Source organism: Lagopus muta, chromosome 18, assembly GCF_023343835.1.
Source record: "Lagopus muta isolate bLagMut1 chromosome 18, bLagMut1 primary, whole genome shotgun sequence".
NCBI lineage: Eukaryota > Metazoa > Chordata > Aves > Galliformes > Phasianidae > Lagopus > Lagopus muta.
The window spans coordinates 5859944-5887833 of NC_064450.1; the positions used below are offsets into that span (position 1 = coordinate 5859944).

Consider the following 27890-nt stretch of genomic DNA (forward strand, 5'->3'; position numbering starts at 1 on the left):
GGCTGGAGGTGGTGCGGTGAGACGGAGCCCGGCTCTCGGGGAGCAGCTCCGCGGTGACCTCAGCCCCACACCAGGAGGTCGCTACCGGGCGCCGGCCCAGATGGAGCCGGGCCCCGCATCTCCCTCCGGGCCTTTAAGCGGAGCAGAGCTCCCGGCCCCGCCGCCGGGACGCATCGCCAACAGCGCCGCGAAGGGAACCCGGGGCGGGGGGAAGCGCCCGGCCCCGTGGCCGCCGGCTGGCGTGACCCCGATTGCAGGCCCGGCACGCGTGACCCGTTCCTGCCTCTTACCTGTGCTGGGAGCCGCCCGCAGACCAGGCAGCTGCTCGCCGGGCTCGGATCCGCCGGCTCTGGCTCCGTGCAGCTGCCGCTGTCCCTTTTTAACAAGCGGGCCTGGCGCGAGGCCCGGCCGCACGCGGCTGTGCTGCTGATTGCAAACAGACCGGCAGGGCTGCAGGCAGGGCACGGGGCGCCGAGGGCAGCGTCCGTCCGTCTGTCCGCCCGACCCTGCCAGAAGGACGGCCGCGGTCCGGGAACGGAGCGCAGGAAGGCGCGGTGCTGCCTCTTGTTTCAGGTGCTTTTATTCAACGTTACTCGCAGACCCTGCGACCGGGTCGTTCAGTCCAGGCACCGCAAACCGCTGCAACCCCAAACACCAACAAACCGAGGGGAAAAGCAAACCGCAGCCACAGCCCGAACGCCCCGCGGCAGGGGCGGCACCGGCAGCCGCTCCTCAGCACGAGACGAAGCCCACGGGCAGCAGCGAGGGTCTCCGCGCCCGTCCCGGGGCCCGTGCCAAGGACGGGGCCTCACGCCTCCCTCCTGCAAAGCGGCACGAAACGGTGCTAAAACCGGAGCCCCGGGAATTGAACCGAAACCCGAATCACCAGGGGCGGGGCAGCCCCGAGACAGGGTCACAGGGCACTGCCTGCCCCTTTCCAGCCCCACAGCAGCCCCTAGCCAGGCTCTAAAGCAGGGAGAGAGCAGCAAGAGTGTAGCCCGGCCCCACCTCCAGCACGGTGCCCGGGGGGGACGCGCACAGAAATTACTGGGTACTGGAGAAGAGGCCTGACTTACGTGACCCCCCAGCACGTTCCCCACTATCTGAGCGGACAGCAAAGCCTTTGGGGAAGGAACAGCCCTCCTGCAGCCCCCAGGAACGACCCAGGCTGCCGTAGCATCCCTACAGCCAGAGAGAATGAGGCCGTGGGTGCAGCGCCAAGCTGTGAGCTGGCACGTGCCCACCCCTCATCCATTGCCAGGGATCCTATCCTGCTCTGGGAGCACTGCCAGCACACATAGTCTGGCCCGGCAGAGCTGCTGCCTGATCCAACGCTGCTAACAGTCATCTGCTCACCCCGCATGGGCTGTTTAGCACGAAAGCTGTGGGTACGGCCGGGCCAGGGCTGCCTGGAAAGCCAAGGCTGGTGGCAGTCAGCCACAAAGGCAGGAAAAGGGGAGCGGGGAGCAAAGCTGGGGACAGGGAGACGCCACTGCCTCCCCGCCTCCTCTGCAGGGTAGGGGATGCTGCGGGCAGGGGAGAGGGAAGGGGGGGATAGGCTGCAGCCGGCCCCACGCAGAGCCGCCCTGAGCCCTGCTAGGCAAAGGCCCATCCAGAGACTGAGGTGAAGCGAGAGGCCGGCATCAGGCCAAGCCCAGGGCGCCCACCTCACGATGTGACAGCAGGGCTGCCCCTGCAAGGAGAAGAGGGGCAACCGAGGAGAGCTGGAGCGGGAAGGGGAGGGGTGAAGCACCACTCCTGCTGCTCAAGGGTTTGCTCTGTATTGGAGTCGGCCGCCGCACTGCTGTGGCTAGGTCCGGGGCAGGCTGCACATCTCGCAGTGGTCCGTGCCTGGCTGGTTCATGAAGGTGCAGTGCTGGCAGGCCCACATGGCTGCCGACACGGCGTGTGTCGAACCGCCCACAGCACCATATTCATGCAGTCCTGGCAGCTGGACACCAACTGTGCCTGCGAGAGAAAGAGCACAGTCAGAGCAGGGAGAGGTGCTGGGAAAGGACAGGAACCCTGCCTACATCCTGCCCCGGCAGGCAGGAGCCTCCCTGCCCACGAGCTGCCTTCACCCCCAGCACCAGGCGCTGCTCCCAGGCACGCACAGATCTCAGCACTCACACTGAGCACCGATGACCCTGTGCTGTGCCCACACCAGCCAGCCCAGCCCACACCCTGAAAGACAAAGGACCGTGTCTCAGGGACCCCATTTCTTACTGCAGAGCTGCTCGATGGTGGCCCACTGCTCTGATTTCTTCCAGGTCTGTGCAAGCTCCTCGTTTTTGGTCCTCACAGCTTCCAGCAACAAGCTGATGCTGTCCTGAAAGCCAAAAGAGGGATATCAGTGCTGGATACTTCTCTTGCAAACAGCCTGCAGCTATGACCCAGAGCCTTCCAGCCCTCCACTGGTCACACTGAGGCAGAGCTGCAAGTCTGACTTCTCTCCATTTTTTAAAGAGCCTTTGGGGTTGCACAAGTGATGCTGGGGAGTAAGACTGAACTTATCCCTTCTGCTCCCCCCAGCGTTCACATGCACTCTAAAACCCAAAGGCTTCAACTCCCTTTGCTCAGAGGCTGCAGCTGGAAGCTGTGCTGCCCTGTGCTGTGCACACTGAGCCCGATTCCAAGCAGGGCACAAATGTTCCCAGTGCAGCTGTCTCCAGAAGCACCGTGCCCAACCCCCAGCCGTGTGCAGCCCCAGCCTGATCTCCAGCTGCCCAGGGTCAGCCCAGCCGCCCCGCACATGCGCCCTCTTGCAAGCACATGGCTCGTTCTGCTGGCATGCTGCTTCAAACAGGAAGGTCCGAGGGTCCAGATGTGAACTGGGGGCCTGGGCAACCACCAGTACCGTGCCAAGAGAGGCAGAGATGCATGAGCAGGAAGCTGCTGGCCTCACAGAGATCTGGGGGCTCTGATCTTGTTATCGTTACAGGATATTTTTGATTCTGAGATATTTTTTATAGACGTTTCCAGCTCTCTGAGCCACGGCCAAGTCGGCTCCATCCCGGCTGCGACCATCCTAACAGCCCTCACCCCTCACTGCTCTGAGCAGTGCTCTGGGAGCTCTCGGCCCAGCCGGAGGCTTCGGTTTCACTTTTAAGCCCTCTGCTGAAAGGTCAGTCTGGAAGAACAGGCGTCGGGCCAGCTGCATGTCCCCAGAAGGCATGGGACGTGCCTGGAGCCGTGCCGGTGCCCCCCATGCAGCAAGAGGGCCTCAGTGACACCGACATGTGGCCGTCTGCTGTCGCTTACGTACCCGCAGAGGCATGACCTCATTCGTGACCAGGAAGAGGAGCAGATGGAAATCGGAAACGATGTCTAAGAAAACAGAGGAAGTATTTTGGGACAGGTAGGTGGCCAAGCTATGGAAGTCCTGCAAGACAGGAAAGTAAGAAAAAGAAGTCATTTTCCCTCCATGTGATAACTGTGATTTCCTATTCAGATCCACTAACAGACCTGGTAACGCTCTTGTCCTCTTTTGTGCAACGTGCAGACCATCCTGAGATCAGACCATCTGAAATCAGCCTGGCTGTGCTGCAGCTAACAGCTTCCAGAGAAAAAGGGGTCCACGTTACCCCTCCTCTCCCAGTAGCACATCCAGAGCTGATCCCAAACCCAAAGTACTGAGCAGAGGCAGGGAGCTAAAGGCAAAGTCTGGTCCCTGAGGAAGAGGCAGGCGAGGCAGCCCCTCCATCCCCGCCTTTCTTCCCTGCTCTCACTGTGCAGGAGCCCTTCATTCGTGACTGCTTTTGGAGGAAGCTCCTTTAGCATGGCCTCCTAGCAGAAACTAGCTGCTTGCTTGAAAGCAACTCAAGTCTTCCACGTGCTGGCCAAGTCCCGTGCGTGCCTCAGACTGTGCAGCAGCTGCCTCTGCTCAACACTGTGAGCCCCATCCAGCAAAAGGTCTCTGTGTTTGAAGTATCAGCCCAGGAAGAGAAGATGGTGCTGTTGGAGTTGGAGCAACAGACCCTCGTCCTGCTGCTGTCACAGTGTCTCTCTGGGGCCAGAGCTCAGCTGGGTTGCTGTAGTCCCCACCTGTGCAGGGTTGTATCTGGAGCCCACAGCCCTGGCAGAGCACAGCTGGCCCAGAGCTCAGCCCTGAGCAGGGGGAGCACACCCAGCCCCCACCTGCATGCAGGCAGTTTGGCAATGCTGGACTGCACCACGGAAGGGTGATGGAAGGGCACAACTGCAGCTGTCCTTTAGCAGACATCAGAAAGTATAAGGGAGACAGATGACATCTCTGTATGAAATAAAGCTTTGCCATCGATCGCTTACCTGAGTTTCTCCCAGCACATCATGGTTCTCGATGGGAAATGGATTTTGAGAAATAGAAAAAGTGTAGACTGGATCCTTGGGGAAAGTTGTAGTAATCTGAAAATCCAAGAAGGGACGATCAGAGCATTAGCAGCAGGAGAGGTAAAAGGGCTACAGGAAGAAAGGCTTCTGAGCACCGAGAGCAGCCATGGCTGCATATTAGAGCTCAGCCAGGAAGGCAATTACAGCATGGATCTTCTGATGGCTTTTAACATTTAAAGCAATGTTGCAATCAGTGAATCCCCCAGCTTCCGGCCATCACTTTTAATGAAGCTGAGGGAAATGCTCTGAGCTCAGACGTTACAACAGCACAGCAGTTCCCCCTGCAGCCCTGCCCTGCTTGGGGTGTCACCTGGGGGTGTCCTTAGCACTGCGGGGGACAACAGAGCTCCTACACCAGGACTGTTCCACTGGTTCTTGGATAATGCCAAGCAAGCACCTCTTCATGTTCTTTAAGCCTCCGCGCTCAGAGGGGCACTAACCCTGCCTCCTGTGCCAAACAGACAGGTGGGAAGGAAGAACACAACACTGCTCCCACCTTACCTGAGAGGCTCCTGGGTTCAGAGGCCAGCAGTCGACAATTAAACCAGTTCTTGCTCTGAGGGCTTTAAAGCTGTGGTGTCAGTTACTCTGCCCTGACAGGGAGGCTCTTTGTAAGCAGACATGCAGAAATACCTGCCAGTTCAGTATGAACTCGGATCATGAAAAAACGAGGCAAAACAAGATGCTTCAGAAATGCAGCTTTCCAGACTGCTCCTAAATGCATGTTCTGTCAATCTGTTTTCATCTTAATTACACCCCAGGTAGTCTGGAAACAGATGCCTTCACTACGTGAGCAATAAATACGTCCCAGCGCTGTCGACTGGCACAGGGTGTCCGAGGGCCCTGCACAACGGCCCCTTGTTCTGAGCCATGCTGATAAGGGGCACACGGGCACCAGGCGTTGGCAGGCAGGGAAAGAGGAAGGGGAAAGCTCCTGGCTGCCAGCTTCCCTGTGCTGCGGGACAGCACCGATGCCAAGGGCAGCTGGAGCAGAGCAGTGGCTCCGGGTGGATTTAATCCTCATTGGCACCGACTCCGACTCAGCAATATCATCTGCCATCTGAATTATGCTGCTTTCTTCTCTTCCACACCGTAACAGTTCCCTCTCGAGCCAAAGGGCAGCGCCGTGCCCCAGTGCCTGGCAGGGCTTGCTCATGGGCAGGCTGTGGCCCTGCTCCAGCCAAGCTCTGTGCTGTTACCTCCTCCTGCCCTCCCCCAGGAAAAGGCATTTTTGGAGCACCAACCTGCTCTGCTGAGTCACCACAAAGAGCCTGATTCTTAATTGCTGCTAAGGGAGACGCAAGCGGAGCTTTCTAATGAGCTCCCCGCGAGGTGGTGCCCAGCACACACATGTGGGGCTGGCTGCTTCTGCCACCTCCCAGCAGCGATAAGGCAGCAGGCAGGGCCTTCCCAGAAAGCAAGGGTGTTCCCTGGCACCACTGCAGGCTGTGCCCAGAGAGCACTGCACCGCTCAGAGCACGCTGCCTCCTGCACCTCTGTGCTACAAGTGCCGGGCTGTAATGGGGAAAGGGGAGAGAGAATCAGCCTACAGATCAGCTCCAGTGTGAAATTTAGAGGCGGGTTAGGAACTCTGACCACCTCCTGCTGCCAGCAAAGTGCAGTGAATACTTACGTCTATGATTAGGTACTCGACAGGGAGAGGACGAGCCAGCTGTGTGATCTCATTGCCAAACTTGTCTATGTCCTGAAAGACAAGAGTGTGATTAGTGCAGAAATGGCAAGAAGCCTCAGGGAGGCATCCCCACATAGATCCACGCTGCAGCTCCGGGATCCTCTGTGTTGGTAGCTGGTCTGGGGCACAGAGGAGGACACAGAGCTCTGCAGCTCTGTAACTCTGATGCTCACATGAAGCATCTTGACACGAACATTTGCCACCAGAGAGATGGCAAGCATTATCTGGGGAGTGCAAATGCCACTTGTGAAGCAGCACTGTCTTAAAAGGAGAGATACGTCTGCTTTCTCAGCCAAGGCAAACCTGACTTGCTGCAAAACTTGCCACGACTCTCTAATCTGAGCTTGCTTCTGCTTGGGAGCTGGAAGTCCAGGCACTTTCTCACACGCAGACCCAAAGGGCCAGCACATCACAGCGCATAAACTTGTTTGGCTTTGCCAGGTGAATTGAACATAAAGTTTAATTATGGAGAAAAATGGCCAGCATACGTTCATTAATCATAAAATGACAATTAGACCTGATTTATGTCAAACACGCTGAGTTCAAACGCAGCTTCAGAAATAAATTCATAAGAAGTGACACTTTTCATTAAAGATTCTGTAAGAGGGGGTTGTATTTTCTACCTAAATCATCACTTAACATGTTATAAATCATTCACGGAGCCGCGTAGAAATTATACACCCATGATTTCCAATCAGAGACCTTACATAAAAGTTTACATTGATGTGCACGGTCCCAGCGGCCGCAGGCAGAGCGGGGCTGAGCCGGCAGGACGAGCTGCCTGGGGCTGCCATCCTCCCACCAGCCGCATTCTCCTGTTGGAGAGCACGGCTCCCTGCTATCAGCACAGCTCACTCATGCTGGATGCGTGCAGCAGAGGCACGCAGCCGCTCACAGGACGCTGCTCCAGCAGGCTGTGGCGTGTTGAGTGCCTGAGGCCGCAGCCCCCTGCCACCAGCCCCCTCCCCACCTCCACCCCCAGCAGCGCCCCGTCCCCAGGAACGCTTTCCTTTGTCCAAATCCACCTTCCTGTCTTTGAAGCTCCTTTTAAAAGCAACCCCGATAAGGATCTTTTCTCCTTGAACATGACGGCTCCTTGGCCCTGTGGTTATTTCAGCAACAAGCTGGTGGCTGGTGGCCTCAGATCTCCACGGCTCTGACAGCGGCAGCAGGAGACGTGGAGCCTTTTCAGAGAGATCACAGGGCCTGAAAGCCAACCTGCTTCTAGATGGCAGCGATAGCGCCGGAGCCACAAATCACATCCAACCCAACTGCAACCAGCATCCCAAACACAGTCCTGCCCCTGCAAGAAAGAACCTGCAACAACTCACACATAATTAGCCCATCTGGAATTCATTTTCAAATCTAATTAAGTTCTAATATGCAGAAACATTTTTCCAGCACCTGTTCGCTTTAATCTCCGCCTCTGGGGATTTCCATGTTAAATGCCTCCTTTTTAATGTCACGCTGCTGAGGCCTTCAAGATGCATGACATGGTTACAGCCGAGCTGGAACCTCGCTCCCCCTGAGTCAGGGGACGTGCCCAGACCCTGCTGCTCCCCAAATGAAGCCCCCCCACCCAGCCAGCACTTCTCTCCGGCCCCCATACACCGTTTTATCAGGCAATTAAGTTTTAAAGGCCTTAACAAATGTCAAGCTGGGAGAACTGCTGGGAGACAGACGTCTCCATCCCGCACTTGGCGGTGGCTCTGCACGCGGGCACCACTTCTGCACCCCACAGCCCCAGACCTCAACGCCTCCGCGCTGTGCTCAGCAGCCACAAGTGGGGCAGGAAGGGGTTAACAAAGCGAAACTCTTTGGCACCTGGACAAAAATCCAGCAGGGAGGCCTGGAGGATCAGGACAATGAATCATCCTGAAGACAGGAGCAAAGTGAGATTGCATCAGGCACTGCGATTGGAGGCTTTAAAACACTGTTTTGAGGCAGAAGCTGCAAACCCGCAAGGTCAAACAGGGCAAAGGATGGGTGCACGATGGCTGTGCTGCCAAGCAGGCCGGGACGCACAGCACAGCTCTGCACACTGTGAGCTGCAGGAAGCGGTCCTGGGTGGCTTCAGGGTTTCCTACGCAGAGGTGATGAGCAGCCAAGAGGGAGGCTTGGCTCTGTAGCGGCTGCTCCAGGGCTGCCAACATCCTGTTCCATGTCTTCCCCACTCTGCTAAAGGCCCCGTGGAGCTGAGCACCTCTGGGTTTGGGGGACAGCGAAACCCAGCGCTGCTTTTCCTTCCTCCAGGAGCCTTCCTGAGCAGTGCTGCACCCCCACACAGAGCAGCCAACACACAGAAACAAAGTGACCTTTCTACAAGTAAGCAGCAGGTCAGTGAGAGTTGAAACACTTCTCAGGAGACTCCTGGTGAGCTAACTGAGCATCCTCCTCCCCACAGCAGCTGGGACATTTAAGGCTAAGAAGGCTTTTGCAGTCCAGGACAAAGCTTTGGGAGGAAGCCAGGGGAAGTCCTGTGCTGTCAGAGAGATCCCTACACAGCCTGGCTACTGCCTCCTCCCTGGCAAGAGGATTTCAAAGCGCGTGGCCAGAAGCAACATGTGCCACACTGGGGACAGCCTGAGAGCAGCTGCAGGTCTGCAACCCGATCAGCTCCAACAACAACAAAGCACCCCGCTGCTGGTCCCTGCCTGGGCCAGATGGGAGCAGGGCTGGCAGCGAGAAGCCAAGGCCCAGGCACCACAACAACTGCTGTAAATGCAAGAGGCGCTTGCTGGACACTCTGGGGCAAAGGGCTCTTTCACAACACTGCTGCCATTGTGAAGGGTTTTCATCACACACCATCCTGAAGAACCTTCAGGCAGCATTAAGGCAGCTGTAAAAGGCAACTCTTCACAAGGATGGCAACTTGTTTGCACTAAAGTAATACCTGCCATAAGAGCCAAAGCCAGTCCCCAGATCCAGTTCTTCAAACGTGTCAAAGAGGCTGCAACACACAGCAACCCTGTAAAACACAGCAACCCTTCCCCCACTAAGTGAGAGCCACGAGGCTAACAAAGAGCAGAACAACACCTGTGGGATGCAGGGGCTGTGGGGAGCAGTGGGGCACTGCTGCTGCGCCTGGATGGAGCTGGGAGCACACAGCAGCACAGCAGCAGGCACAGGCAGCCTGCTGGGAGGGCTCAGACCCAAAAGCACTGAGCACAACAAGCAACACCACCTCTGGGCAGCTGGCTCGAAGTTACACTCTTACTGAAATGAAAACCAATCTGGATGTTTTCTAGAACCAGATAGACGAGGCAAGGGACTGCTTGAGGGCAGAAGGAATGGAAAATGCCCATGTGTCACATGCAGGTGAAGAGCAAGGCGCAGTGGCCGTTGCGACATCATTCTGCTTGCGAGCACACTGGTTACCCCAGTTTGTGTGTCTGTGTCTTGACAACAGAGGCTCCATCCTGGATTTCCTTGCACTGCACTTGCCAAGAAGCATGTGCTGGTTGTGCAACGTTCAAATTGGCAGCAGCACGGCCCTGTGATGCTTCACAGACAACCTGGGAGGCGAAGGGGATGTGCTCTTCCCTCTGGCTGATCTCACCTGGAGACGCCTCTCGGCGCAGAGCAACTCACACCCACACCCCCAAAGCCCTGGACTTCCACACGAGAGCAGAACTCGGCCTTTGTCAGCCAGGAAAGCAATGGCCCTGTGCAGAAAGCCTACCCTGCCAATTCCACGGGGGTGGTTCCTCTGAGCAGGAAGGCTAGCGGCCAACACAAAGAGAATGGTAAAGACATACAGAAATCACAAGGCTGGAGCTCAGGAAAAACGCCTCGCCCCAGCAGGACAAAGCTGCTGCCATCAGGTTTCCCACTTCCATGGAGGAAGAGCCCGCCCGTGCCAACACAGCACCAAGGTGAGTCCATTCAGCTGCTTCTGCTCTGCAAACACAACATAGAGCAGAATGCACACAGCTTGCTGACAGAGGACAGACGCTGTTCTCTCTTCAGTCACCTCGCTGTGCACGCACTGCAGCCCCTGACAGCCTCCTGCCTGAGCCCCTCGTGCAGCATCACCCACCCCACACACCGCCCAGCAGTCACTGCTGAAGTGAAGCACTGCTGTGAGCACAGGCACAGGGCATCCCTGAACAACGTGACCCAAGCACTGCTGCTATCTTGCACTTCCATACACATCTCTTCCTCTTTGCAAGAGCTGAAGGTGAATCTTCCGCATCGCCCTGCTGCAGGCAGGTACAGGAGGAGTTCAACAGATACTTTTTTCCTTGTATGTGGATGCAAAGTTCTATAAATACACTCATTCTAAACCGATGCTGACCTTCTGGTTCGCATCCAATTATAATAAATTTGTGTTAGCTCCTTTCATCCTAAAGGGCTTTTCAAATGAACACTGAGTTTATTACAGAGGAACATGTATATGAATTTTTCTCTCTACCAGCGATAGCTTCTCAGTTTGAGACAAAACGCAGCAACTACTCCAAAGGGCAACGCTCTGCAGAGCCAGACGTTCTCTGCTGTGTGGTCAAACACTGCACTGCTGCTCCTCAAAGGCGCATTTAGCCAATGCTTTGACACCATTGTTGTCACCAACCCAGTAACTATGAGGTAGTGTCTCTGACCTCAAGCCTTACACATTTAATGAGACCCCAAAGGTTTTCAAAGCCAGGAGTGACTAAGCTTTCCATTGATTTAAGAACATTCCAAAAAAGAAAATAAAAAAAGAACCTAAGAGATCCTGCAGCCAAACACGTTTAAGTCTAAAGGACAATTACACCCGCCAGAGCAGTCCTCGAGCCTTCCTTGAGCACATCATGAAAAAGGCAATTACGGATAGAAGTTATAAAACATATGAAATAAGCTGCAGCCCGTCCCAGTGAATCAGTTGCTCATGGAAATTTCCACACGAGGCCGGGGCCGTCAGCGAGCGCTCCGTTCATCTCCCTGCTTCAGAGGAGGGATGGGAGCGAAGACCTGAGGGGAACACCCACGGCTTCCTGCTGCTCCGAGCACCCAGGGTGGCCCACATGTGGGACGCAGACCTGCAGCCTCCTGCAAGGCTGCACCCCGCGTGGCACGGCGCTCTGTGCAGCACCGCAGCGCGCCAGAGATGATGTCAGCTCCTCACCCAAGGCCAGCCGTTGCACAACTGAGCTGTGCTGTATCGAAAGGGACCTGGCTTATCAGCTCCTCGTGGCGAGCTGTCTGCACGCTAAGGAGAAAGGCACGGATTTCTATCTGGCTTTCTGAGCACAGATTCCTTTCCAAGGCTGAATTTAGCCCAGAGGTGTTCCTCATTTTCAGGTGGAGCCAAAGCAGGGCAGCGCTGAGGGGCGGAGCATCATGGGCTAATTTGGCCCAGCTTGCGTTTCCTGATCTGAGCCCTGGGCAATACGGGAGCATCCTGACGAGCTGTGCTTCTGCTGGGCTGTACAATGTGCTCATTTCCGCCAGCCCAAACGATGGCAGCTCTGCAAAGCCTGACTTCCTCCATGGACAGCTTTGATACAGATGGCAGGAGCACTGCAGGCTGAGCGGGCTCTGAGCATCAGACAGACAAGGAGGAGATAACTAACTGGGGTGATGGATGGCTAATTAGCTAGCATGCCATGCCATTAATTAATTCCCCTGCCCTTGTTCATGGGGCACCAGCATGCACAAGTTTGAGACTCAGTGCTGTTAAGCGTCTGCAGAGATCCTGTCCCCAAGTTTCTAACTCAACCCTGCACACACAGGAGGTCTGAGGAGCTCCAGAAACGACTGCCAAGTGAATAATGACAGCCCATTCATCATGGAAACTGTACTGGGAACTGCAGCAGGCCAGATGCCAGCAATGCTCTTGCATGGCACTTCAAATGGAAGCACTCTGGATCCACACATCTCCCACTGCTCCTCAGGACAGCTTTTGGAGTTTACTGTCTGACCGGAGCACAGGATCAGAGCACAGGCAGGACACTCAGCGCTAGAGAGGAAGGCCAGGGATGCACTCCTGTGCCACCACTGGTCTGAAAGCCTTCGCACCTTCCTTTTGTTGCAGAGAAGCACGCAAAGGGCTGCCTCTCCTCCTGCTGCATGAATTACACTCTTTTGTTGCATTTCTTACCCAGCTGGTGTCTGTCAGTGTGTCATACGTGAGCAAATCCCCGCACTGCACAAGGAACCCACTGCTTTGACAGCACTATTTGTGCTAGCTCACATCGCACAACGGTGAAGTGGAGGAAGCTGAAGTCAGACAGGGATTAAAATCAACAGAGAACATGGCAGATTCAGCCAACAAACACAAGAGGAGGTGAATTCACAGTGCTTGCTGCGAGCTTTCAGTGGATCACTTCGTTTAGAAGCCGGATAGCCAATGGCTACTGCTGCGCTGGAAATCATAACAGCTCTTTTACGAGGGGGAAATGGAGCTTATGCAATTACTTTGCAGACATGTGGTGAATGGTTACTACCGAAAATAGTTCAGACCTCAAAGACATCCCTTCCTGAGCCGGCCGTGCTGATTTCCAGACGTGCAGCAGAGCCGTTTCTGCAGCCGCCCCGCGCTCACCTTGTAGAACACGTCGGGCACATACTGCTCACTGCTGGACTCCTTGGCGTAGCCCAGCTCCGGTGCGTCGCGGCAGGGCAGCAGGCACTCGTCGCGCACCAGCGCCATGCACTGGTTGGAGACCTGGTACCCCTCAAAGTGCACCTGGTTGTCGGGACCACCTGGAAGACGAGAGCCCAGATCAGAATGACACAGCAGAGCCATTTGAAGGCGGGCCGTCCCGCAGCTCTGTGATCTGTGTGCGATTTGCTGCGTGCGACTCAGAGAGGCACGGCTCAGGAGCCATGTACAACAGGACTGCTCTTCTAGAAGAAAGCACTGGGGCTGCTGCACGGGAAGCATTTCTGGGCAAGAATCCTCCTCCAAGCTCTACGCTTACTAAGTAACGTGTGCTTCTTCAGCACCATTCTCACACTTGGCCTAATGGGACAGAGTGACGTACAGAGAACTTTGCCAGGAGCTTAAGTGAGGCTTAGCTGTCCTTTTGGACAAAGTCGCAGCTCACAGCCTGCAGGTTCTCACTCTTATGCACACATGGCTCCTGCAAGCCTGCTTTACCTCCAGTCCATCACAACCTGCAAATTCAGGGCTTGCCACCAGGTAATGTCAGGCATAAGAAGAAAAAGTTGTTTTCTCAGCCTATTGCGGATGGCTTGGAGGAAATCTGACATGGAAAGCAGAAATTAAGACCCTGGCTCACCAATGCATCACATGTTTGGTGCTTTAATTTGGATAATGTAAGCAACATCAGGTCATATGTCATTAGAGCACAACTGGAAAGAGAAAATACAGGCAGATGGTAGGAAAGCATTACTATTTCCAAACCTAGGAATTCAGGAGGGGAGAAGAATTAACCCACATAGAGGACTTAAAGGCAAAGTTGATGCAAACTATGCAATTGTACTTACAGTGCACAAAAGGAAGGAATTGGGTATTTAAATAGAAACCTGATGGGCTGATAGAACAGAAGAGAATGAAATTATCTGGAAAGAAAAGAGGAAATATTCCTTTTCTTCCCTTTGATCTCTAACCTGAATCACTCACTGCTCCAGAACAAACACTCCTAGAAATTAAACTTAGACCAAGACATGAGGAAGGCCTGAACAAAGCCAGCCATCATTTGCTCAAGAAAACACTTTGTTCCAAAAAAGAAAAAATAAATACAATAAGAGTGAGATACACGTTTATCTTTAATGGAAGATTGATGTGTTCAGCAGCCTGGAATGCAGGGCAGCTGTCTGATTGCACAGGTCTGTTAGCTGCGAGAGCATTCTCACTAAAAGAGGCTCCAAAAACACTTAAACTGAGCTCAGAAGAGGCAATGTAATCTCACACTTTGACTTTTCATATTGGATGATGTTTGGAAGTCATGGCTTTTTTTCACTGCGCTAAACAGACCCAGAACCCAGCGCATCTGCTCCAGGGAAACGTTAAATGAATACATGTGTGTCATCCCACAAAGAAGAGCAGGCTGAACCTCGAATGCTACAACTCTCCCAGCACATGCCAGCATTGCCCCACAGCCCAGTGCCTTTGGGGACGTGCTGTGAAAGTGGCTAAAATCAGAGGTGACAAAGCAAAGTGTGGTGGAGGCTTCTGTTTTACTGGGGCAAACAAAAAACATTTGCACTCACAGAAGAGCGGGGAATCCTACATCAGGGCTTCCCTGTCAGCAGCACAAGGGAGATAAAGATCCCTCCTTTGTGCTCAATCACCCAGAATAACTTTCAGGATCTGGATTGCTGTGGTTCTGCACCGTCGCTTTCAGGCAACAGGACTTGGAGATTAAATGTTTGAAACACGAAAAAGCAATTGACAGATATTCCCTTAGCTGCAGGCAAAAAATGCTTTCTGGATCAGAGAGGTGGGTGCTCCAGGTATGAGCTTCAACTGAGATTCCTGCAGGGGACAGGGTAAATAGTTGAAGAGAAGATAACACAAAGAAAGAACAAGAATGTATTTTACTTGATGGAACAAGGCAAAGCCCTTGTTAAATAGGACAGATGGGGACCAAGACATCTGAATTCCTCTGGCAGAGCTGCATATTCTTCTTCTATTAAGCAAAGATAATTTGTGTGTAATAAGAGAGCTGGGGCAAGCTGAGGCCCGTTTGTACCTGTAGCCACAACTGTGACAAACTTGGATCCGAAATGACCATCTGGAGAAAGGCGACAGATGTTGGGGTGCTGGTTCTGGAAGTTCCCAGCTGTGATGCACTCTTCTGCGCTAAGATAATACGTGTCCTGAGGGGAGAGCAGAGCCGTCAATAGAAAGGCCAACACGATGCAGCCTAGACCTACTGCCCTGGTCTGTGGCCAAGGAAAACTGCCAACACCCCAGGAAAACAAGCTTTCGTAGAAGCTGCAGAGACTGAGAGAAGAATGTGACTTATCAACTCTCCAGTCACAAGCCTGATTTCTGCCAGAACAACCATCCCACTTTCGGTTCCACCCACCTTTCCAGGCTCATTGTATCACGGCATTTCATTTTCTTAAGGGATATCCCTGACTTTAGAATTACAGGTAACTGAGAAGGTCAGAGATTGAGGACTCCAGCCACATGCCTCACAAAGCCCTGCCCACATCCTCTGACTCAATCACTTTTGCTTGCTGAACTTGCACGGCACAAAAACTCTCCACTCAATTTTTCTTACACCACGAGTGTAATTTTCTTAAAGCAGAACAGGTGAAGGACTGCAGGCTGCTCTGCCTTGTATCCAAACAGCTCCAACCCCTCCAACAGTGCTCTCTGAGCTCAAGCTCCTTTTTCTTCAGCAGCTGAAACCCACACATCCCAAGAATTTCAGTCTCAGTGCCACCCCCAGCCCTGTGCTGCCCTCCCTCCCTGTCTGGCAGAGCCAGCAGCCAGGTGATGACACAAGCCCTCGGTACCAGTGGTGGTGATGAGTGACACTCTCGAGCCTCACCTTGTTCCTGCTGTACCGAACTGTCCCTTTCCGTGTGTCTTCAGAGACCAGATCAGTAAATATCCAGCCAACCTATAAAGCAGCGTTATGGAGAAAATGGCTTTAAGAGGGGAAAAAAAAAAGGAAAAAAAAAAGGAAACCCAAAGCCACAGAAGAGAGCTTCTACATTTTCTCCTAGCAGGACAAGATGTTCTTGGCTCCTGGCGCAGCCTTGCTGCATGCTGCCTAAGGAAATGGCTCTCCCAGCTGTGCTGGGCTCATTTGAATACGATTTCCAGGAGCAGCGTGCCAGCTGGCCAGCCGGGGGCACCTGCAGCTTTATGTTTCACTATGGAATATTTTTTCATGGAAAGATCTGGAGGCTGCAAGAGGCTTCTCAGCCGCTACCTCCTCCCACCCACAGCAAAAAGCATTTCCTATTGAGCATTCAGAGCAAAGCGGCATCACAAGTGCCAGCAGATGACAAAGCAGCTCACATGATCTCATTTTGAAGCCTGCAGTCCCCAGCTCAGATAAAGCTTGTATGCTCCCACTGGAGTGTGACTCATTCCAAATCAGCCCGCTCCGTTCCAAAAAACACATTCCTGCTTTTTGCATTGTTTGCACATCTGAGTGGAGATGTGTACACACACACCGCTGCATGAACCCTTCTCCACGTGTGCTACAAACAGCTCCGAGCAGCCCCTCGTGACCCACTCCCAAAGCATTAACCCTTCAGGGGAAGGGTCACTGCTGCACATTCCCAGCAGAGCCCAGAAAGACAAAAACCTGCACCGAGCAGCAAGCTGTGTGTTAAATCACATGGATCACAAGTACCTGGTGTGGGGAGCAAAGTTAAAACATGGAAATAAACAACACTACAGAAGCTTTGGTTCAGACACTGGAAAGCGCTAAAGATCTTATCTTCAGAGAACAAAAGGCCTCACCACAGATGTTTGTAGTCTGCTGCTCTGAGCCTTTCCTGATTTGCATGTTCTTTAGCAAGTCAATTCTTGTTTGTGTACGTCTCATTCCTAGCATTCACATGATACCAAATGATTTCCCAAAACAGAAAAATCCATTGGTACAGGTTTGAGAGATGTCAGCAAGCCAGCAGATCCCAGTGCCCGTTTGTCCTGACTGGATTACTGGCAGGCCACGGGCACAAGGGGAACAGAGGACTGAGGCTCAGCTGCTGGGGGACCTGAACCTCCAGCCAACATCCAGATTAGCTCACCACAGCCTGTGTGAGCAGCACTGAGAGGCAGGAGCTGCTGATGAGAATAAAAATCCAGCAGGAGCCTCCGCTCCTGGAAGCGGAACGCAGATTCTGCCAGAAGGAAGAATAAACTCAGAAGGCAACTCCAGCTACATCTGTGCCAAATTAGCACTTGCAGGGGAGATGCTACCAGGAATGGCTCCTGTCAGAGGAGAAATAAAGGGAAAATCGGTTTTTTTCCTTCTTTGCTACTCCCTTTGATGTCATTCATGACAGAGGATTGCTGACTGCAGCTGAACAGCCCTGCTGCACGCTCGTCCTCACAAAAACATTCCTGGTTGCTTTTTTGTTGTTTTTTAAATACTTAGAAGGGTAAGAGCTACCAACACTTAAGCGAGATTTCAAATGAACCCAAATGGTCTTCAGTAGCCTCACAGAACTGAAGAGAACTGCTGGCGACTTTCTTTATTGCCATGCAAAAGATGCATGATATCCAGCATCATCCTAACCTTTCTCAGTCCGAGCTTGGCAGCAATCTCATCCACAACTTCTGCTTTTGGATCTTCCAGGATCTCCAGGCTGTTCTGCGTACCGATCTGCACAAAGAAAATCTTGCTAGTAAAACAGCACAGGAAAAACCACAGCACACGTAACCATCACCACGAGCAAGGCAGAGGATGGAAGAGCAGTTCTGCATTTTCTCTTCAGCATCAGCTCTGACTGCTCTCACTCCAGGGGCCTCCTTTACACACAGCCTCATCCTGCAGGAGCTCTCCAGTCAGGTCTGCAAACCACACAGGGGTTTATGAATGAAAACTCTTGCTCAGCGCTTACAAGCAGGCTATCGCTGCTTCGGAGAGCTTTGAAAAAAGAGAGGTTATATAATTTTCCAAAGCTCTGTTCAACCTGCCAGTCCTGCCCTTCTGTCTCATTTGTTGGAGTCTCTGAGCAGCGCAGAGGCAGAAGTTCAGGGAATGCAGGGGCCACCACCCAGGCCTGGAAAACACAACTCCATCTGGGTGCGTTTCAGAGGCGAGCTTTCTCATGTGGGGAGATGCTCTGCCAAGAAGCACAGCACAGACTGCTGGCCAACAAAGTGAAAGCTTCCTTGCTTTTGCCATGCACAAGTAAACCGTGTGAGCTTCCAAAGCGAGACCGAAACAGAGGGCATGGCTGTGCTGATATGTGAAACAAACAGAAGAGCTTACAAAGGGCTCTATCTGCAGCTCTGTAACTCGGAGCTCAGCTCTTGGGCTGGTTGAGGCCGGACTCCAGGACCTGCTGGGGCTGTGGAAGCACTCGGTGGTGCCGTGCACCATCTAGTGGTGCCTCACGCTCCCACTCTGACACATCACTGTTTCCCATCAAAGCAGCAGATGCGATTTCTGCCTAATTGAGCTGCTTTAAGTTTTCCTGGAGAGCTGGTAAGAAATTAAATCGAAGGCAAACATTTTTCTTTAAGTTAGTATAGATTTGTTTTCAACTGTTCTGTACCATAACCTTGGAAATGGTAATCAGAGAACAGAGGAATGTAAAAGAACAAAAAGCTAACCTGGGTTTTAAAATTCTTTCAGTGGCAATTACCAGTGACAACATTAGCAACCAGAGGGCCACAAGAAGTCATTCTCAGGGGACTCTTTTCCTAATAGAGTCGCACTAGGAAGCCCTGCACGAGATTAGCCAAACACAGGAGTGTTTCTTTGCTCCCCAGTTATCTTGATGAGCCAACAGTGAGGCCTGGTGCCCAGCCCACGTTACCTGTGGGGGCTCATAGATGGCAGCCACCTCCGCCCTGATCCCCAGTGGGATGTCCTTGTGCTCCGTGTAGCGGCCGTACAGGTAGCCAAGGTGCTGGTTTCCTGTCTTCCTCCAGAAGTCGAGGAAGCGATCTGCAATGGTGTGGTTCTCAAACATGATGTTGTCAACATGCCTGTATTTCTGTTTGACAAAGTTCAAGCGTCAGGCCATCCTCCGCTGGCTCCAGGTCCTTTGCCTATTGCCAACACCTTCCCCAGCTTCCCCTTACGATGAACCACGGCACCGCAGGAACAGGGAACGCTGCCTCCCTCCCCTCTGCTTCAGCTTTCGCCACCACTCCTTGGCCCAGCAAGCAGAACTCACCATGGGCTGGGCTGTGGGGAAGTGCTGAGCATCCCCAGAGTCCCCACAGTGTGGCTTCTTTACTAGGGCCCTTATCCCATGAGCTTTTGCAATGAGAAGAGACAGTGCAATTTAAGAGGAATCAACGAGCAACAGTGGGAGGGCTTTTAGATCCCATGGAAGAATAAAGGAGATTCACTGCTAGTGGTGCCAGCTCAGATGTCTCATATTAAGACAAAACTGCTGAACCAGATACATTCTCGAGTCCTTCCTGCAAGGACTGAAGACCTTAACAGCCGTTTCCTCAACAACTGCCAATACACAAAGGCACCCTGCTCCAAGCTGGCTGTTCTTGAAGTCATCTCTCCAAAAATAAAAATCAACTCTCTTTGGCTTGAAGCTCAAGGGCCCCTGTAAGCACTGGCTCACCTGTCTGTTGAGAGTGATGGCACTTGGCTGACACTTTGTGCAAATGCCTTCTGGCCAAGGAGGGTGCCCTTCACAGCCTGACTTGATCTTGCAGCTGATGTTTTCCAGGGCAACAAATTTCCCCCTGCAAGAAGGAAAAGAGAAGGCTGCTGTTAACATTGTAAATGCTTCTGGGTCTCAAAAAAGCAAGTGGCCAGAAACATCACTGAGGAAGCAGGGAGCAGATGTGGTGTCACCAATGTTTTACATCTTCAGAGGACCTGCAAGTGCCACACAAACTCTGTGGAGTTTGCCCACCCCAGCCTTTAATCAGGTACTCGAGCGAGAGCACAGAGAAAACTCATGGGATACAGCTTAAATAATTCATGCAGCACATAGGAAGTAATAGATTATATTGTGAAGGCAAATCAGAGTTCCTTTCATGTGCACAAAGCTTCCTGCAAGGGGAAGTTCCCTTCAAATCAAAGTATTACAGTCTTGAGCTGCATCTCACAAAGACGTTAAAAAACTCCCAACTGCATTTAGGAATAGCAGGGAGGAGGTCACACCTCTGCATAACTTATTTAAAGGAGCTGAGCTCTCAGTTCAGTCCTTCCTTGTCCTGTCACCACAGCATCCTCAGCCCCACCATAAAGCAGGGGTGCCTCCTTCTGCCATTAATGTGTGACAATCAGTGGCACAGAAAGAAACCTTGAGAGCACGTGGCAGTGGGACAGCACAGAATCAGGCCCTGAGAAATGCTAGGCCCCTCTGTTGCTCTATTCACATAGGAAGATCAGAAAACAGTTGGTAAACAAAAGCCCTCAGATCCACCACAGGCTCAGTGCCTCTCCACAAAGCTGAGACCCAGGCTTGGAACTTGGTGTAAGCAGGGAACCTCCCTCCATCCATCTGGCCTTCTCCCCCCATCAGCAGTGCTCCTGAAAGCAATTAGTTTGCCACACACACACAAATAATTAAAGAACTCCATAACCAAAAGCTTTTTCTTTACTTTTAAACACGTTTTCTCCTCGGCTTGACATCCAAAAGCTGCATCCAACATCACTGCAGTGAGAGCTGTGCAAATGTGCTTTTGTTGTTTTTTTTAAGATAAAAAAGTACAGCTAGATTCCCTCAAACATGGAGATTTTCTTACTTGTCTGCCCCTCCGGTCAGCTTCCTGATGTAGGCATGGAACGACATATGCTTCACAGGAGGTTCCAGATGGTTTAAATAATCCTCATCAAAAGGCTGCCAAAAACATCACACAAAGAAAAGCCAGGTCAGACACCTGCCTGATGGTGCACTGATCACTGAACAAATGGATGTTCTAGATTCAACCCCACTGTCTCTCAATGTGGAAACAATCAGGAAAATTTAGGCTCCTTTTCAAGACAGCTACTACTGTGACAGAAACAGTGGGACCTTACAACAGTGAGTTTTATTAACACCTCCTACTTTTCATAACAGATTGGCTCCACAAATCAGAGCGAGCCTCAAAGGCAAAATGCTTTTTTCTTTCAGTGTGTAACAACAAACAAAAAGCCCAGCTGCTCAAACAAGGCCAAGGAGCTTCTGAAGCACGTGGCAGGGATGTGAGGAGCAGCCACTGTGGCTCGCACAGACTTCTCACAGATCACTGCTGCACGCCCTGCATTACACAGCTTAGCACGTTTGTAGGTGTTACCAAAGCTGCCTTCAACCTGAATTGGTTGTTAAACTGGCAAGTGCTGTGATGCATGAAGAAAGGGGGGTGAAACAAGAAGACCCAGGCAACAGTGGAGAGGGAGGAAAATTAGAGCTCTCAAAGCACCTTCTGTTGAAACCATTACTGCAGAAAAACAGAAGAAATCCAGGATCACGAAGGCCCAGAGCTTTAAGTAGCCTGGGCACAAGCTGGCACCTCTGAAAGTGCATGGCAGGATTCTGAGTCAGAGCTGCCATCTGTATGTGGGCAAGGCTAGGAGGAGAAGCATTCCTACTGGGAGAAACTGAATCCAAGAGCTGCAGGTGACCTGCCTTCCATGGGGACTTGCTGTAAGACCTTCCTGGGGCTCTTACCTCTAATGGTACACAATGCACACATTTACCCAGGGGGCCGTGGCGACACCTATGCAAAGAGAAACAGAATTAGCACAGGTCTCATTCAGTAACAGAGAAGTTAGTCCAGAGTGACTGTTACAGCTTAACAGCTTTAGTGTAGAAGACCTGGACAATCATCTTACCCTGAGCAACTCTGCACTTATTATGGCATATGACAGACAGCAGTAGTGTGAGTCTAAATGTGAGAGCCTCGGGTCAAGATCAAACTCTTCTCATGTCTGTGTCACTGGCAAGCAATTCTGCTCTGGACAGCCATGTGAACCAACGTCAGACTGCAGCTTCTCAAGTTTTACAACTCCACCTGGAGGTTGTATTTCAAGTCAGAGGATTTCAAATGTACGTCACAGGGCTGGCCTGCGTGGTTTTAACAGAAAGACAACCAAAACATTCACCCTTTATCAGTCACTAGAGGATGGTCTGGAACAAGCAGGGAAGCATGTGTTTATCAGGCTGATAAGGACCTGTTGGGTGAAGTTACAAAGCAGAGGGGAAAACATCTCCTTCTGAGAAGAAAACACAAAAGAATCCCCTGCACCTCTGCCCCAGCATTACCAACAGGGCAGTGCTGGCTTTGCAAAGAGATCCTCTAGAGAGCAGCGTGGATGTTGGCCCTTCTGAAAACAAAATGGATGGGATCCAGTTGCAGCAATGCTTTTAACAAGTATTGTGGCAGATAATGTACATAAAGGACCACTAAAGGCTGCTAATGCACTCAGCCAAACGCCAGCATTCCCTCACATTTAGATTGATATGCACTCACAAACACAGGAACAAGCCCAGACACACACATTTTATCATAAATATCCGCCGCTGTGCTCTGGCTCCCTGCTAAGAACAACGCCTTCATTTATTCTTTTGAAAAACGTGGTCAAGTTAAAGACAATGTTTTTGCCACGGAGTGGTGAGTTTTGCCTTTACCGTTTCAATAATGTGACACTGGCCTCGTTTATCATCAGCCTGAATAGGTTAGATGGGATTTTCTACCTTAAGGCTTCACCTCTCCACACTTCCTCGCTGCTGCAGCACTGAAGACAAACCGTATGGAAGGCAATACAGAGGGGAAGGGTGAGCTGTTCTGCCTTAGAAAGAATTCCTGGTTGCCTTTCACATTTTCACTCGAGTCCTTTCAGAAGTTACTTTGTGCAGGGGCCGAGCCCCAAAGCAACCACCATGCAGGAGCCAACTGGAACACCGTAACAACGAGTCACAAAGAACAACCATCCAGACAGAGGACATTTCAGCAGCATCAGTGGAGATTTACGGTGGTATTCAGTCACCATTGTATTATTACCCTTACAAAAATACGAGCTGCTTTGTTTATCTGAGCCTCTTGCAGCTCGGAGTTTTGGCAAAGTTAAACTTTGCTGCATTCCTGTTAGCAAAATGGACTCAACGGTTTCACAGGAAGGTTAAGAAAGGCATGTGATGGAAAGGAAGCCAAAAACCAAGCAGAGGCAGAGACCCAAGCCCAAATTCCACATCCCTGCCATCAGATGTGGCTTCCACTCGTTCCCTCCATTTTATTTTTCCTTTATAAGGAGTGGTGGGATCTGAAGACACAGGAGGGCTTCTGCCTGGGACATCCCTGGCCACACATACCTCAGCTCTGCAACCACAGACGTGCAGCTGCATCAGCTGCCCCTGCAGGACAGCAGGAAAGGTGAGGGTTCTAGAGAGCCCAGAGGAGCTGTCTGCATTTAACCAAACACACCAAACCCCAACGCTGTGCTTTCCACTGCTGCTGACTGAGCCACACCGAGGCTGAAAGCATTTCCCTGTTCACGCCTCTCACACGAGATGCAGACCTGGCTCTGCACACCTGTCAGCTCGGGACCCAGATAACAGGGAGCTGCATGCTGACACCATATGGAACAGAAGCTGCTGTTTTCAGAGCACAAAATATATGATTGCTAGTCTCCTAACAGGGGCCACCTCGATTGAAACAATAGATGCTCTGAATTGAGTCCTTCCTGGCTAAGCCCCTGGAATTTTGGTATCTGCTTCCTTCCTCTGCTCACCAGAGCCTTACTTTAACCAGGCAGGACAATGGCAAGGGCTGTTTTCCCTTGTGAATATTTCAAAGGCAGCGAGGATAAAGCAGTGGCTCAGACAGCAGTTCCCATAGCACACTTCCTGGCTCTTGTTTTCAGGCAAGATGTGACAGTCTGCTGAGGCACAGATGCACTGACAGCACGCAGCCTGTCGGTACTCACAGCTGCTGGTCTCGATTTCGGTAAATCTTCCCATCCTGTTTGATCAGATACTGGTCGATGTCATCTTCCACCACCTGGGGTGCCCCCACCGGCCGCAAGCTCTGGGAGACAGAGGTGTCCATGGTCTCTGAGGACGAGCCTGCTGGGCTCGAGGGGTACAGAAACAGCATATCGCCATGCCTGAGGGGGTGAAAAACACACAGGCATCAGCACAGCACCAGCTCTGCTTCCAGATACAGCGGGGAGGCAGCGCAGGTGATAAGCCATGCTGCACTCAGACAGCTGGAAAGGCTCAGACTGCACCCCTTCTACCAGCGACTGAACGACACCAGACCCTCACCCAAACCACTCCCAGCAACTGGCTGCTTTGTGCTGCAGAGCACAGGAAATGCCTGTGCCAGATCTGCTGCTCTGTTACAAACCACATCAGTGTCCACGCTCCTCCAGCGCCTACTTCTAGGTAGCAAACTTCCTGGATCACAGAGGAGCGTGTGATTTATCACAGGCTACAGGCACACTAACAAACAAAGCTCTACTAAGAGCATTAGCTACCTCCTTCTCTTGCATCTCTTTATCAGGAGACAAGATCAAGGGAGAAAGAAGAGAAAGCAGGAAGAGGCAGCAGCTCCACCAGAGAAAGGGATTTACGTGGCTCCTGTGCACACCGAGTCACAGCCTTCCCAAGGCAACTCCCAGTGCTGATACAGTCAAGCAACAAGCTGCACACAGCAGCAGCAGCTCTTGTATTTTAAGTCAGTGTAACGTTATCCTGGAATGTTAACAGAATGAAGGCATTCCAACCAAACACAAAGTGAAACAAGCATTTGGTATTTCTGATCTCCCCAGGCACCTGGCTTCTGTGCAGGGGATTATCAGAGCCTGGCATTAAAACAGGGGGGAAAAAAGCAAAAATACAGTTTGAGTGCAAGCAGGGATGAGGGAGCAAACAAGAGGCCTGTCGCTGACCCACACAAGCAAACTGCAATGCAAAAAGAAACCAAAGCAGCAGCTGCCACAGCCCAACACCTCGTTGTTTTGGCCACCACCATTTCTGCACGTCAGTCAAGACTGTCTCTCCAAGCAGCTGGCAAGTGACAGCTGGAAGCTGGAGACTGCTGTGCTGTGATGGTGGCTGCTGCTGCTCAGCTCAGAGGGGAGAGTTCAGATCAGCTTAGAGAAAAGGCACCCTGTTGTACGAAGCTCCCCCTCTGCCCACGGTGCTCTCTGTCAGGACTCACTTGATCTTCAGTAAGTTGAGGGATTTGTTTTGTGATGCTGTGATCTCTCCTGTCCTGTTTCTATTGGTGTAGACAGAAAACCCATTATTCCTGAAACCAAATTCTTTTGCAACCTGAAAGAGAAAGGATGACAAAGTTTAAGATACCTCACGCCCCAGGTCAGATGCTGAAAGCTGCTCAGAGCAAGCGCTAAGTCCAGGGAACTTCTATTGCAAAAGCTTAGCTGAATTCATCCTCATTTCTGAAGAGCACAGGATAACTGAGAGAAACAGAAGCACTGTAACACAAGCAATTTATTAAAAACCAACTTAAGCAGGCCGTGCCTCACTCGTGTAACACAAACAGTATAACATCTCCACCCAGGCAGGCACTGTAATGACTACAAGGGGAGAAACGATCCTCTCCAGCCCCCAGCACACACCAACCACGTTGTTCTCATCTTGCTATCAGCAGAGTGAGTTCCTTGGTCCAGATCTTTGTCTCTGTGGCTTTTCTGCCCTCAGTTCATGCCTACCTGTTATTACATACATTTCAGAGAAGCTCTTCCTGCTGTCCTCCTGCCTGTTTCTCTCCCCCTCTCCCATTGCCTACTTTCTCCTGACAGAAGTTACCCTCACATAAACCATTGCTCAGTCTCAGCCCCCAGGAAGGCTTTTTTCCACCTCACCCTGTCAGCAGCACAGCTGAAGCTGCTTCCCTCTTTATCAAATATCATTTACAGCCTCTTCAACTTTCAAATTCTGCTACGTTAAAACTTAACCAGTTTAGAAATGGAGTTGAAAGTTTCTCTAGATGACAAGCTTCTTCCTAAATCCTCAAGTTAAACGCCAACCTCTCAGCTTGGGTAGAGCTCAGAGACACCAACTGCACACAGCACAACTCTACCAAACCACCCCGCGCTAGGAAAGAAACTCAAGCACCTCCTTCACTCAGCTCTGCAGGAGGACACAGTTCTCCCCAGATCAACAGGCAACTGTATTGAGGGCCAATGCTTTTGTTCCGACGTTAGCTGCTGGCAAGCACAATTGTTCTGCACTCTCTTTGGTAATACAAACCCTTGAAACCGAGCAGCTTGCTTTGCACAGGTTCCAGGAGCTCTGAAAGCAATGCTTTTTCTGTGGGTGAGACCCTTCAGAGGCTGCAGTGGGTATCTCTGACCCAGCCCTGAAACCCATCCGGATTTTGGCTCGGTCAGGAGGGGATTGCTGTCGTGGTCTGGGCCCAAGCTTCAAACAAAGCATGGACTCACAAACAGCTGAATGTTTCAGCCTGCTCCCCTTCTCCCTTGCAGGGAGAAAGGAAATCCAGCTGACCAAAAGAATAGCCCTTTAAGGAACACAAAGCACTTCTCTTGTGAAGAAAAGAAATCCTAATCCAGGAGGTAAGGAAATGGAGAACTGCTCCCTCTTAAACAGCAAACACCAAGCAGCTGCACCAGACCAAAGAACAAACTGCAGTCAGCTCCACATCTGAGAGCTCCAAAACTCAGTGTGTTCCTCGAACCCCAGGGTGGAAATCTCTCCCATGAGACCCCCAGAGACTCTCACATTGCTTTATGATCTTGCCTCAATCATTTGCTTGCTCTCTCCATAACTACAAAGGAAGACCAGTGGCATGCAAAACTCATCCAAACGACATTCAAATCACAGATCATGCAGCTGAATTTTAACTGGATCACGTCTGAAGAGGCCAATCTGCCAAACAGCTGGAGTGCCTGTGTCGTCAGCCTTTGCTTCCACAGCTGGCATTTCCCTGGGAACACACTAAACACACAACCTCTCCCAAGAAAGCTCCCATCCCAAAACATTCCAATTGAAAAGCTGAATAAGTTCTCCTCTCTAAATAGATTCTTTATCCCTTTGGAACTGATCCCCACAGCATGTTTTCCCAGTTAGGTTAAGCAACGCCACCCATTACAGAACAGCACAGCCAGCCCTGCAAGGGAGGAGAGCTGGAGTACCTTCTTGAGGAACGTGGCCACCGTCTCTCTCTTGGTGGCTGTGATGCGTTTCACCCCTTCTGGCGACTGCACACGGATTATCTGAGGGAGAAGAGGACAGACGGCCTGAGTTACGTGGGGAGCACGGAGCCATCCTGCACACTGGAGCTCTGCACACACAACACGTCCCCCCCCAGTCTCTGCTTTTAATGTAAGAGTGCAGACGCACACGGGAGCGATTTGGGGGCACGTGAGCAACATTTGCTGGATGAATTACCCCCGTGTTGGAGACCCTGCAAAAAGCTGGCGTGGAAAAAAACAAAAACGCTGACGCTGCTTTTTTGTCCCAGCTCTGACCTCACACGTGGAATTCAGCTTCCAGAACGGGGCTGAATCAGAGCTTCTGTGGGAGAGCCTGCACACAAACACGGCTCTAAGCAGCACTAATGGGCACCTGCACAGCGCTGGGACCCGCATCCCTGCTCCGAGGGACCGAGAGTCCCAGCGGTGAAACACCGCCAGTTCTGCTGCAGCCTTTAGTCGGGAGAAGAAAACCAGCAGCGAAACGAGAGCTCGGGAAGGAGCAAATATGCACTGGGTGCCCCCGCCTTCCTGAGGACCGGGCAAACGAGCAGCGACGTGCAAAGAAGAGCCACGGAGCCACGACGGGACGCTGACAGGAGGAAAAGGCAGACCGGGGCGACACGGGAAGCTGCCAGCATCCCCGGCGGGTCGCCTTTACCCTCCACACGCCACGCACAGGGGCAGGAAGCGGAACGGAGCACCGCACGGCGCTTTGGACGCCCGCCCTCCGTTCCTGTCCCTGCGGGCGGCCCGGCCCGGGCCCCGCGTTACCCCGACCGACGCAGCCCCACTGCGGCCTACCCCGCCCCACAGGAATCTGCTGCCTCATCGCCCCTCCCCCGCCCCACACCGCCTCCTCCGGGCCGCACTCACGATCGTCTCCGCCATTGCGCTGCTCGCACGGCTCCCTCGCAGCTACGCCTCGAGGCCTTCGCTCCCCTCGGCTCCCTCCGGCCCGGCGCCGCCCCACGGGGCCCGGCCCGCCGCTGCCCGAGCCTCCGCCGCCGCCGCCTCCCGGATCCCGCAGCCCGGCGTTCCGCCGCCAGAGGGTTCCTACGCTGGGCGGGGCGGTACGTCGCTCCCCGGTCCCCCGTAGC

At 52.4% G+C, this 27890-nt stretch overlaps 1 protein-coding gene across 1 annotated transcript; it reads right to left on the bottom strand.

Moving 5' to 3' along the window:
• Positions 1 to 562: 562 nt before the first annotated feature.
• NPLOC4 (NPL4 homolog, ubiquitin recognition factor) lies at positions 563 to 27826 on the bottom strand. The gene is made up of 17 exons (XM_048965018.1): positions 27667 to 27826; positions 26731 to 26811; positions 24771 to 24883; positions 23533 to 23712; positions 21278 to 21326; positions 20373 to 20467; positions 19238 to 19361; positions 18467 to 18646; positions 17218 to 17304; positions 15511 to 15582; positions 14701 to 14827; positions 12585 to 12745; positions 6002 to 6073; positions 4288 to 4383; positions 3266 to 3382; positions 2227 to 2329; positions 563 to 1968 (listed from the first exon to the last, which is right to left on the bottom strand). Exons 1-17 carry the CDS (start codon positions 27679 to 27681, stop codon positions 1811 to 1813), a joined length of 1830 nt encoding a protein of 609 aa, XP_048820975.1. The 5' UTR covers positions 27682 to 27826; the 3' UTR covers positions 563 to 1810.
• Between the last annotated feature and the right edge of the window lie 64 nt (positions 27827 to 27890).

What these genes read in the sequence shown, in the direction of transcription:
- NPLOC4 (XM_048965018.1), bottom strand. An exon ending in ATGTGCTGGGAGAAACTCAG is followed by an intron (nt 3,383 to 4,287) that starts GTAAGCGATCGA and finishes CCTGTCTTGCAG; the next exon opens with GACTTCCATAGCTTGGCCAC. An exon ending in CACCATCGAGCAGCTCTGCA is followed by an intron (nt 1,969 to 2,226) that starts GTAAGAAATGGG and finishes TTTCTCTCGCAG; the next exon opens with GCACAGTTGGTGTCCAGCTG.